This window comes from Oryzias latipes, chromosome 3 (assembly GCF_002234675.1).
Source record: "Oryzias latipes chromosome 3, ASM223467v1".
NCBI lineage: Eukaryota > Metazoa > Chordata > Actinopteri > Beloniformes > Adrianichthyidae > Oryzias > Oryzias latipes.
This window is the reverse complement of record NC_019861.2, coordinates 21,122,612-21,135,670: the sequence shown is the minus strand read 5'-3', so window position 1 is coordinate 21,135,670 and position 13,059 is coordinate 21,122,612. Positions and strand designations below refer to the sequence as shown.

At 40.4% G+C, this 13,059-nt stretch overlaps 1 protein-coding gene across 3 annotated transcripts; it reads right to left on the bottom strand.

Annotated features, from left to right (window-relative positions):
• Positions 1–131: 131 nt before the first annotated feature.
• On the bottom strand, positions 132–13,059 carry znf821 (zinc finger protein 821). 3 transcript variants are annotated; one of them, XM_011491217.3, is made up of 6 exons: positions 12,949–13,059; positions 5,741–5,872; positions 5,481–5,599; positions 4,855–4,953; positions 4,576–4,742; positions 132–3,740 (listed from the first exon to the last, which is right to left on the bottom strand). In XM_011491217.3, exons 1-6 carry the CDS (start codon positions 12,950–12,952, stop codon positions 2,708–2,710), a joined length of 1,554 nt encoding a protein of 517 aa, XP_011489519.1. In that variant the 5' UTR covers positions 12,953–13,059; the 3' UTR covers positions 132–2,707. The 3 variants fall into 3 exon arrangements, with proteins under 3 accessions (XP_011489519.1, XP_011489515.1, XP_011489526.1); XM_011491213.3 differs by lacking the exon at positions 12,949–13,059 and adding an exon at positions 10,772–11,965; XM_011491224.3 differs by lacking the exon at positions 12,949–13,059 and having other exon boundaries at positions 5,481–5,619; positions 5,741–5,843.

Below are 13,059 nucleotides of genomic sequence, written 5' to 3'. Positions count from 1 at the left end.
TAAATTAAATTACGATGGGGAAAAAATTATAAATCTTAATTGTTCCCAATGTTGCACTTGTACCCAGAAATTGAGCTAAAATGAAGTTTTTAAAAGCAAGTTAAAAAATAAAGGAAGAAATGACACCCACATATTAAAGTTGATGTTTATTACCACATTCTTTACCAGGACTCAATATTATCTGTCTCCTAATAGTTGAGTAACAATGGATGGCACCTCAAAAGTGCTACCCAATCAGAATGCATTCATACCACAGCCAGCTGGACGTTGGCAGTTTCTCTCATTAGTTTGGCCGTTTGTCAGCTATTTATTGTGTAAACATGGACATTGATTGAAAATCCTGACAATCAATATTAAGATGCTTTTTTTTTTTTTTAAATAAAAACACTTTAATAAAACAGTAACAAAAAAAGGCAGGCAATAAAATTTAAGTAGAACACAAGTTAAAATCGAACCATTCTAGTACAAGCGCAGTTTATAACATGCAGTTTACTTAATCAAAGACGAGCGCAATGCTCTTAGGACCGAGTCCACAGTTCTCCCACTTCTAGACGTTTGCTGGGGATCAAACGAGCGACCTCTGGGAAAACCTAATGTTCCTGATTTAAGAAATTGCAGGAACAACTGAAACGTTTGTCCAAAATGATTATTTGCCCTTTTTAGAAAGGCCTAAACCAAATGGCAGTGAGACCCTGTTGATTCCATGTAATGAATGAAGGACAACCAAATGTCTCTTAAAAACAATGTCAGAGCGTGAGGCTGATGAATGCACCTCATGGAACCAAAGACTCTTAGCCTTCTCACTGAGTTAGGTTGACTGAGAAGGTGGCTTTCTCATTTTTGAGTCTAAGCCATATAAAAAAAAAAAAAAAAAAGAACATGTAAATTGCATTCTGCATAGTTTCTGTGAAAAGGGATTTTATTTGCTGTTGCATAGAAGTTTGATTCACTCCTAGAACACCCTTAACGTAACCAAGTTGCAGGTATGCCTCAGTTAATGGAGATAACTAAATGTAACTGCTAGAATTTAAAATATTTTTCTTTTATTTTAGCTTAACCAACAACAATTCTATTGATGCTTGTGTAGAAAAAAAATCATTTGTTCAACGAACTTTATTTTATTTAAAAATCTCTTGTTTTTTTTCCAGAGCCTTTGGGTTCTGCATTAATAATTGATTTTTTTTTTTTACAGTTCTGCAGTTTTTATTTCAGCAGATCTCAAAGAAGACCAAGAATAAAGACTCATATCAGGACTGAGAGTAAAAATATGGATTCTGGCTGATCTAGGAGTGACTCAAACAGCTGTTCCAAAACTGTTCACTAAAAGATGCAAGAAAAGAAATTTAAAAAAATGACACAACAACCCTATGTTCTACCAATAAAATATTCCAAACTATTTTACAAAATTATGTCATATTGCATAAATGCACTGGAATGAGATTAATGAGTATACTTCAATATTCTATTATAATGAAACTTACCCCAACTTACTTACAATTGCTTAAAACTCGAGTGGTAACAATACCCATTTTGAAAATACTGCAGCTTACTAAGCATCCGAATGCTACAGAAATTGCACAAAGCAGAGGTTATTATTCAAGTGGGATTCTTTTTGCAATACTAAGAACCAACATTTATGTTTGCTCATGAGCACAAAAACAAATGCATCCTTGCAGGCATAATTCAAGTAATATATCCAACTATGAGGTCAACAGGTAACATTTAAGGTTTTTTTTTTCCTTCTCTTTCTAACCACTTAACAACATTTGAGCACTTATACCTTAATGTGATGAGCCCATAATATTGACGAGGTAACACATGTATTGTACAGTACAAAAACAGCAGCACAGATCAAGTTCCTGTGAGCCAAAGTAGGACTTTGTAACAGAAAAATGTTTGATATGTGGAGTGTATAAAAGAGATTCAACACTAAGCAAACAGAGTGTAATGGATGTGAAAGCTGGACTAAAGAAATGATGGAATTTTGCTCAACACTGGGCATGTTCAATAAGACAAACCATTCATTTGTTCATCAACCACTATGCTCCCCATAAAAAAATAAAAAAAGCACACTGAACTAGTGTTATTGTTCCTGTGAATGCATGTCCTATTCAAGTGCCGGAATGATAAATACAAACTCTAGACGAGCAAGCCTGCCTGCTCTGTCGTCCCGGCCAGTCCTGACAGAGCTTTGGAAGCTTGAAGTTGAAATGAAGTGAGCCGCAGGCCGGAGCACGGCCGCTGCACCAGCTGAGGTAGTAGATTGGTATTGAACGGTCCACGGTAGCAGCTTGAGGGAGAGAGGTATAACTACCAATGCATCAGGGTTACTGGGTTGGCGAGGTGGACCAGAAAGGAGAGAGCGCTGTGGCTTTAAAACGGCCACTCCCACGCTCATGGTCCATGTGCAAAAGATTTTTTTTTCCCTCCAAGGAAGTATTACTGCTCCCAGTAGAGTGAACTGGAAAATCTGTGATTCCACTGACAAAGATAAATCTCTTTACAACATGCAATTATAACATTTTCCATTAAACAAGGAACATTCTTAACCCTGATTCCAGGGTTTCATATATACTGTAATAAATTAGAAATGTTTTTTTTTTAAATTGTCACTTCAGTCTGTATGAAGTCGTTTCACGTAAAAGAAGCTGCATAAAACCATCCACTGTAACCATGGCGACCAGATGGCACAATGTACAAAACGCAACTACAGACCAGCTGTTCCCTCCCTTCCTGTGGCCTGGTCCAATAAGGGCAGTTTCATGAAGAGCCCATTATCAATGGAGGGGACGGGCATGGGGCAAGGGAACTGAAAGAGGTTCATGTCAGCTGTGAGCGCAGCCATTGCAGCCGGATCATGCTCTATCTGCGTCCTCAGAGCAGGGTCTATCTTCTCCAGCCGCCGCTTGATCCTCTTTGCCTCTCTCTCACGTATCAGCCTGGCCTGCCTCTTCTCTGGAGTCTCGTTGGCTCTCTTCAGGCGCATGGCCTCTCTGTCTCTCTGCAACCTGCGTGCCCGTTGCTCCTCCGTCTCCTGCATCCTCTGCATCCGCTTGGCCTCACGGTCCCGAAGCCTCCTTATTTCGCGTTCCTCTTCCGTCTCGCACGCTCGCTTGTTCTTCTTTGCTGTGCGCTCACGCTCGAGGCGCTGCAGCCGGGCCTCCAGCGGTTCGTTCTTCCGACGCAGAGCCCATTTCCGCAGCGGTGACTGGGATTCCATCAGCTGCTGATAGGCCATGCAGTTGTTGCACACGAGCAGAACTCCTGCTGGACACACTGGCATTGGACTCAGTATGTCAGGAATAGGAGGAAGTCCAGAGGAAGAGGAGCTGAGAGCATCAGGGATGGATGCCAGTGATGGCCCTTCGGAGAGGAGATTGTCGGGCAGCGAAGAAAAGGAGGAGGCTTGGTCAGACGCTGTGCACGGTCCTGGGCCTGAGCACGGTCCACATGTAGGATCTGAGCTGTGACACGCTCTGGGGCCTTGACACTGGCTGGACATGTGACCCGAGCCCTGGCATGCACGAGGGGCGTGGCATGGGCTGGGATTCAGCTCAGGAGCGTGACATGAACCTGAACCCTGACACAAACTGGAACTTGGACCCTGTTCCTGGCAGGGATGTGAACCAGAACCCGGGCTGCTCATGGGGCTGCTGGAGAGGGACTGGGACATGGAGCAGGAATCCCTTGCACTGTTGGCATCCATCCTGCAGGAGTCAAGAACATCCTTAAGTTTCTCCCTGGGAAAAGAAAAGACACAACAGAGATCAAAATGAGATGTAAAGTGACGACCTGTATTATTTGTATTTTTTGGAGTGCATTTTGTGCGTTTCACCTGTCAAAACAAATTCTAAACATAAACTTGTAACTTTTTTTTCTTTTATAATTTTACAATATGTTCATTTAAAATTAGACGGTGCTCAATGGACTCTGTTTTTGAACCATACTAGAACTAATTTCCACTCACTTGTGACCAACAAAAATGTGCGGACCACAGCTAAGTGCATGCAGAAAAATTAGAAAAACTTTCTTGGCAAAAGTTACCTCTATTTGTGTATCTTTCCTGACACACTTCTTTTGTGCATCTTTTCTGTGGATTTCAGGTTTTTTATCGTAACTGGCTGGCAGCTACCGTCTATTTCTTTCTCCTATGTGCTTTTTAAGAGTTTTTACTTTTAATGTGTGTGCCATTTCAAGCTATTTTGGTGCATTTGAAAAGCCTAACAGTAGTCACATGTTACCAGGCAAACATGTTTCATGAAAAGAATTTAATGAAAAGAAACCTGGATGTTGCCAAGCAACATCCAGGTTTCTTTTCATTAAATTCTTGTCATTGCAGGACTAATTTTATGCGGCCCTCATGCTTCGCAGTCTGCTTCATGTCACACCTCTCAGAACAACTGCTGCCTGGATTAAATCTGCTCATGACCAACTAACGTTTTATTTTTGAAGATTTTTTATACATACATATAAATATATTAGTGTGGAGGCATAGAAGAGCTTTTTCTTTTAAAATAACAAGTATGATGGGCATGCAAGGCCAGAGAGCGCAGCAACAGCGTAGATGAGCAGAACCTGTTTAAGTTGGTGGTGTCTGTGAATCGTGCGCCGCAGACAGCGCAGTTGGAGAGGCGGTCCTCCGAGTGGATGAGAAGATGCCGTCCAAGCGAGCCAGGAGAACTGAGGGCTCGCCCACATACTGGGCACACATAGCTCTTGCTGTTGCTCATCATAGATGTGTGCTGATGGAAAAAGGGAAAACAAGAAGGCAGGCGTCACATGTGACTACAGTTTTAGCTATGTAGAAATACTTGAGACAAAAACTTCATCATTCTTCTTTGTAGCAGTTCTCACCTGGTAGACATGTGAGATGAGCCGATCAGGGCTGCTGAAATCCAGCGAGCAAAGAGGGCAAACGAAGCTGTTGATGTAATCTCCGCCTTCTTCACTCTCCTAAAGGCAGAAACAGACGAGTTTAGGAGCCGTTCTGATGCTGCACAAACGCAGACCCTTTTTCCCAGAATCACAAACATTCTGAAACAAAAATATTTAAATTGTGTTTTGGTTGCATTCAACAGCTTTGTCAACCATCAACCGGTTCGGTCTGAAGCATAGAGTGAAATAAAGAAAACTCTTAGAAGCCCAAGAGACTCATTAGTGGTTGGAGAACGCTGCGCACTGTCATGGATGCAACTCGTATATGGCAACAAAACAGAAAATACAAGTGTCAAACCTTTAGACTGATGCAAAATCTGTTTTAACTACAACGCTGTTGATGACAAACTGTAGTGAAATATCTTAGCTTCCAAGTTGACAGATGTTTTTAGTGTCAAATGAGTCCCAGCCATCCAAACATCTTTCTTCACTCTGGATGTGGACATTGTTTGTGCTCTTCCTGAACAGAGCAGTGTCCTGGCACAGGGAGGCTGTGAACGCTGGAGACAACGAGACAGAAGCCGTCTTTACTGCCAGTAACCTACTTCTTTGACCCCCGCTCCTTGCAGGTGGCACCGCGATCTCTTGGTGGTCATGTGGTCGTCGGCAGAGGTGTTGGAGGAAGAGTCTTCGCCCTGGTTGTCAGGGTCACTATCGCTTTCTTCTATGGAAGCAAACACAGCCCTATCAATACAGACAGACAACAGAACACAGAGCAGGGCTTATTCTCACCAACACCCGTCAATCCGAGGCTGTTCCTACAGAGTCCATCCTGTCCCCCACCCCTGTTCGCTCTATCCTGTACCTGTGAGGCTATCCCGTCCTTGGACTCCATGGGAATTGTGACTGAGGCATTCACCGTCATCTGTGAAATCATCCCCCCCGTTCATGTTGGCTGCGTTCTGAAGTCCTGTCAAGCCTGTAGTGTGGAACGGCCCTGCAGAAAGGGGACAGCAGTGAGCCAGATGTGTTGTGATTGAAGAAAAGAGGAATTCCATCAGCTTTAAAGTGACCAAAAACAACCATTTTAGGGAAAAGTTCACCCAATTTCATTATTTGGCAAACAATGTTGAAATCTCGAATCCAAACAGATGTACAGAGAGGCGTGAATGTGACAGCGTTCCACCTGGCAGGGTTCCCCCATGAAAAACTCATTTTACAAGTGGCATGCTTCTACAAATAACTGCATCTCAATTGTTGAGAACAGAGCTACACTTGATAAAGAACAACTGTTTCAGCACAAAAGCAGACTCCCTAAACATAAAGGTTTTCAAAAGTAAGGTGCAAATGTAATTTTTGCTCAAATATATTCATTTTTCCTTTGATTTGTTCTTTGTGTGTCAGAAAAAAAAAGTCCTTTTGCAACTGCAGTACTAGATATTTACTATTTCAATTTATTGTCATTTAAGCTATGGATATCATACAAAAACAGAACATATTGGCTCCTTTTTTGGTTATGACGTAAATAATTATAATAATGAATAATGTATTATGTTTAAACACTCAATGACACTCTACAAATTCAAAAGTAAAATACAATCAAATCATTTTAAGAAAATGTTAAAAAAACAATAAAATAAATAGACATCTTATTAAAATCAGATGACAGATGAAGGAAAAGTGTGATTTGGAAAAGCAGGTTTAAACAAATAGGTTTGGAGTCTGGATTAAAAAATTAAAAAAAGGGTCAATGTCACAGAGGTCAGGGGGGAGAGAGTTCAGGAGTTGAGAAGTTAATATGGAGGAGATTAGAAAGATAAGGATCCGGGTTATGGAGGCCTTTGAAGATACAGAGAAGAAGTTTGAATTGAATCCTGAAAATGACCAGAAGCCAGTGCAGCTGTTGGAGAATGGGGGCGATGTGATGGAAGGAAGGAGTTCTGGTGATGATGCGGGCAGCTGAATTCTGGACCAATTGAAGTTTATTCAGCCTTTTATTGGAAAAACCAGAGAGAAGTACATTGTAATAGTCAAGGCGAGAAGGGACTAGACGGTAAGGGAGGGGCGGAGACGATTAATATTACATAAATTAAAGTAGGCAGACCGAGTAATACTATGTGAGAGTGAAAGGATAATGTACTGTCAAGGATGACAACAGACTCTTTACCTGAGGGAAAGGAAAAACTGAAGAGGAATCTTTGGAAAGAGTGGATTTGGAACCTAAAAGGAGTAAATCAGTTTTATCACTGTGGAGTTTGAGAAAGTTTAAGGTGAACCAGGTTTTTTTTTATACAGGCAGGAGGAAAGAGAGGCAGGTGGAAGAGAAGAGTTGGGTTTACTGGACAGATAGAACCGAGTGTCATTCAAGAAACAATGAAAATCAATGTTGAATTTATGGAAAATGTATTGCCGAGCGGTAGGAGGTAAGTAAAGAAGAGGAGGGGACCGAGAACAGAACCTTGAGGAACACCAGAGGAAATGGATGAGAGTTGAGATTTAAAGGATTTCAGTTGGATAATCAGAGTATGGCTTGAGAAGTAAGAATGAAACCAGTAGAGAGGGGTGGACTTGATACCAGTCGTACAGTTTTGAGCCAGATGCCAGATCTGATGAGGAAAACAAAGACGTACACAGATCTATTTTTCTGCAAGTAGATGCATCAAAAGGAGTGGAGCTTGTAGCCTACTGACTGTAAGTTCTATGTTACCCTACAAGCTGTTTCCAACAGTATTTTATGTCTGCTCCTGATTCCCAATGAACAAAGAAATACTCAGAAATGCTGTTTTAATCTTAGTGTTCTTTATTCATGTCCTCCATGAGTAAAATGCCCCAAGAACATGCTAAAAACACCAGAAACAGAGCAGATCTTTAAAGCATAGAGTTTGTGTTAGCTTTTGCAGCAAAAATGTGTGATTTGGTCTATTTAATTAAAATATACGGCCCTTTTGCAGGTAGGTTTACTCAAAAAATATACACAACTTCAGGTGAAAAACTCAAAGTCTGAGCTTAAAAGATATGCACTATACCAAAATAATCCAGATGTGGGTTTCATTTTTGTTTTAGATGTTGCAAAGCCATAAAAGCTCAAACTGTTAAACATTTGTTATAAACATTTTAGGCATATAAGTGTTTAGCTTAAGGATTTGACGCAAAATATTCCGAATTTTAAAATACAGAAGGAGTAACTTGTATACACAGTAGGATGGTTTCCTATGGACAAAAATTAAAATATAATAGGTTTGCATGTGAAGACAAGACACACAAGACGGCTGACATACATGCATGAGCACCAGCTTCATTTGCATCCCAACCCCCACTGTTTCACACACAGATACATGCTAGCTGTTCAAACAGTCATGCTGCAGTCCTGTGGGAGAAGCAGCCTCTTTTCCTCCAGCTAACTGCCTTGATACCCGGTGTGTTTCTCTCAACACCGCCCACACACTGAACAGCCTGGCTCGCCCTCTGCCTTCCGTGCTCATGAGCAGCACTGACTTCTTCCAGATCTGTAGCATCAGCTCTGAGGGGGAGGATATTGCTTCCTGCCACGACAGCCCGCATGCGGTTTATTTCTCTCCTTCTGTACGGCCACTTTCTGCTTTATGATAGGGTTTTTATTTTTTTTATTATTGAAGGATGTGGTCTAATGTTTCACCTTTTTTGTGGTTACACTTGACCCAGCAACCTGTGTTTGACTCTGCGCACTTCCTTATTAAAGTCAAAAGGAATTCAAAAGCAAGTTTTCTTTCTTGCTCATGAGATCCTGACTAAGGTTGAATGTGATCAGTAAATATAGCTTTCACCACAATCCTGGGGTACTTGTGTACACACATACACAAACACTTGCTCTCCTACCAAGTGTCTGTGGAAAACATGGACATGTCGCTCACGTTTGTGATATTATCCTTCATCCCTGTGAAAACTGGCACAGGAGAGCAGTCTGGGCACTTTCTACCACAAGTCCGAGCTTTTATTAGCTACAGCTGAGAAGACTCGGGTATTGAACCATCATCTATTACACTAAGCTGGCTTCTCGGCGCGCAGCCAATGACTGATGTGTGAGAAACACCGTCTCCCCCACTGCCAGCCCTCTGTCTGTACATCTGTCTCTCCTTGCGTGCCGCCTCCCCCTCCTTCCCCCAGTCTCTGCCACTGTGATGTTATCTCTGAGTCTGTGTGTCTGTAGGCAGGAGGTGACGCAGTGTCTGACTGAATCCAGACAAAGAGGCAAACTCATCAGCCAACAGCAGAGACAGAGGGGAGTTGGTGGTGGAGGGGTAGTGTGCAAAACAAAAATGGACAAAGGACAGAATGCCAAAACTACGCTCAAACGCCAAGCAATGGGGGTCTGGCGCAATTCAAAAGCCCCACCTTCCCCTTACTAGCCATCACTCACAACAACACCGTCTGAGTCTGCGGGAGGTCCGTCCATGCACCGTCAGAGGGACAAAGATGGAGGGCCACACACAGGGTCCGCTCTTAACCGGAGACTTGAAAATGATTCTAACGATCCGGTATTTCTGCCTGTGGTAAACTTAACATTAAACACAAAAAGTTAAACCAATTTCAGATGTGCATTTGGATTTGGATTAGGAAAAACAGGAAACATTAAATCACTTTTTTTTTTTTACAAAGATATGGCAAAAAGTTTAGAACTGAAAATATTTTAGATTTCAACTCAATTTTACAAAAAAACAAAAATGTCAATGCTAAAAATATGAAAAAATGACTCATTCTAGTGCAGAAAATTACTTCCCATCACCTCAAATAAGTATTTTCTTTCTACAGGACTCACTAATAGAAACTTTTTCTACAGTTCCCTGTCCGGAGTGACCCACTCCAGAAGGGCAATTTTTTTTTTTTTGCAACTTTCTGCACTCTGACAGTGGAAGAATTTGCCAGAACTTCACCACTCTGTGCTGTCAAAACTTTTCATTTGGCCTCTGTATGGAGATGTTGTCTCAGGCAGACAGGCTGAATAAATGACCTCATTATCTCTTACGGGATTACGGATACCTTAAGTAGTCTGTTTAAACTACTGAAAAACATCTATGTTTAGAAAAGAGGGCCGTGCCACGTATTGCTTCAGTAGATTAAACAGGACAATCCCCTTCACTGGACGCTAAATGTTTTGGATGAGCTGTCATCTTGTTGTTTCACAAAGAGATCCAGGCGGGAGTCGGACAACGACAACAGATAAACACCAGAGTCTTTGCCTCAAATTTGGATTGCCACTTTGGACAAAAATAATATGTTGCCAGTAAATCATGAAATAACCACGTGCACGGTGATGTTACAACATTGTTGCAAATGAAAACGTGTTCACCATACAGGCTACCGTTGGACATGTATCTATAAGTTGCATCCCTTTTTTCCAACAGAATAAAAGCACGAACACCTTCGAACAGACACATGCAGCTGCGCACACAACGGGGTATATCGCTGCACAAATAAGGCTTTCAGAGCCAGGATATTACCAAGCAGACAACATCTATTTGAAAGCAGACTCTCTTCCAAGTCCTCCCTTTGATACAGGAGCCATCTTTACACGTTGAAGTCAGAAAGAGGCTCAGAAAACATCTGGAGAACTTTTTTTGACCCCTGATTGTTGTAAAAGAGAGCATCAATGTGATGATCAAGCATCTCTGCAGCTATGGTGCTGAGCAGAGCTTCCGTACTTCAATGACCTGAAGGTGCTGTTAGCATGTCATTGTTAGTGAAAAAAACGACTAAAGTTAGTCTTTATTTTGTGGCTATTTGCTGAAGAAGGGCTCACTGAACACAATGTAAACACAATCATGGGTAAACAGTAAGATGATAATGCATAAATGATCCTGGCAATGAGATAGAACATGGATAAAGAGCTGGTGGAAGAATAATAATGTGGGATACCTACAGTTAACTTTGAAAGGGTTGTTCTGTTTTCGTCTGGACATAGTACAGCCCGCTCCCGGGTCATTGAAAAAAATATGCAGTCTCCAAAGGATGCTCTTACTTTGAAAATAGTCCGAGTGTAATAGTTCCAAGCATGATAAAAAATGATTTAAAATACAGAGTTGATATGCGTTAAGGATAAAAAAAAAAGACTTTAAATGTAAGTTTTATAAAATAATGTTAGCTTCCAGTCCAATCGGAAGGTTTAAAACGATGTCCATGCCAGCGTACAGACGCCGAGGAGTCCCGAGCCGCTGGCAGGAGTCCACTCACTGCAGCGACTCGCGAGCTCAGCTGATCTCGACGCAAAACAAATGAAGCCACGCCGAAAGGCATTGTGGGATGGGCAGCGAGACGAGTCTGAAGGTGCGTTTACGGGGCGTCTGAAAAACAAGATATGGGAACCACGAAACAAAACCGTTTACAGTACTACCTCCACAACAAACGGAAGCAGTCTGACAAAAAATAAAAAGCTTTCTTTATTAAACTTACATGTTGAGAAAAAAAACGTATGGACTAAACTAATTATGGACAACTAACTTTAAAAAGTAAGTTAAGCACAAGCATTTAGAAGTTTACAGAAGCTAATATGCTTTAAAAAAAACATAACCCATCATCAAATGACTATGACAAACTGATTTAAAGCTCATTAAAGGGTTCATTTTCCGATCACAACGTAAAAAATATGAAACAAGCAGAAAAAAACAAACTGGAGAAAAAAAATTAATGAAGTGTCCCATAAAAAAACGCATAACTGCATTTCGTTTAAACTTCCTATGCCTTTGTAGAGAATAAGAAGATACGACAATCCATTTAACAGGGTAAACAGCGCTCTCTGGCGGAGAAAACAAGAAACAAAAATATTTCAATAAACTTCTCTACAGGGGAGCAAATATTTTAATTGTATAGAAACAGATGCTAATAAATTTTGTTATTCTGTATGAAAAATACGTATATATGTTTCATTTCGTATAACTACATACACACTTTATGGTTCTTATCTTATTTTGTGTGGCAAAAAAGAAAGCCCTAGTTTTTAATTCAATAATTATTGATTTCTTTTTAAATTAGCGTACTATATGTATGTTAGAAAAAACGTGAAAATTTATTGAACTCATACTTTGTTTGTTTAGTTATTTGCTTTTAATAAAACAAATACTATCATTTTTTCCATCCAGGATAAAGGCAAATTAGTCCAAAGTGTTATTTATTGATGTTTAAGTTTTAATCCCTCATATGTTGCTTTGCAAAATATGTAATTCGTCTTATTGAAGTTCAACTCCCGACACCTGTGGGAGACCCAAAAAATAACCTTAACAACAAGGACATGTTAGTCATGCATACATGTACAACCATCTTGAATAAAAAGATGTATACCGTAATTAAAATGTTTTTGCTTTAAATCACTTTTACCAACACTTAAATGTAGCATCAAAAATATAAAATGAAGCATTTATGAGAGCCAAATTCCATTTTAAATGATATTTTAATGCATATCAATTTAATCCAAATTCTCTCTTTAAATAATTGTTACATTGAATTTCAAACCTAATCTTTATTTATAAACTAAATATACTAAGTATAATTAAACCTTTGCATGGTTTTGGTCAATTGAACAAAAACAAAACAAGTCTAAATTGGTATCTCATCAAAAAATAAATTATTGTTTTAGATCAAACCTCAAGAGGATCCTCTTAAGAGGACAAGAGACACCGCTAGGTGGCGCTTTAATTTACGGTACCACTGAACTCTCACATTGCATGCAGTCGTCATCACTGTATGCCACGAGTAAACTGACCGCAGCACGCCTTCGAGACGGACAGTGTACTCATCCGCAAGGTTAAAGGATAATATTCTATCTCAACAAAAGAAACCTCGCCTTGTCATTTAACACATGTTTCATGTAAAATGTCAGACAACGCATCTCAGTGTAACCAGGAATCCAATCTCAAATAAATACGTTTCGAAACCTTTTCAAAAAGATAATCGAGAACCAGATGGTTAAAGAAAACAACAGGCTCTATTGCTAGCGCTTTATAATAACGGGAACAGACCGAGCGTGCATTGTAGAAAACTGATCAAATAGAATAATTGATTTAATATTACAAAAGACCAATAGTGACATAACGGAACTATTACCCATGGTGTCCTGTAAACAGAGCTGTATCAGGTGTAATCTCGGTCACAGTGGTGACTTCTCTGCTTCCAGCCGTTCCTGCGATGATGACAAACTTGAGCTGAACGCCTTTT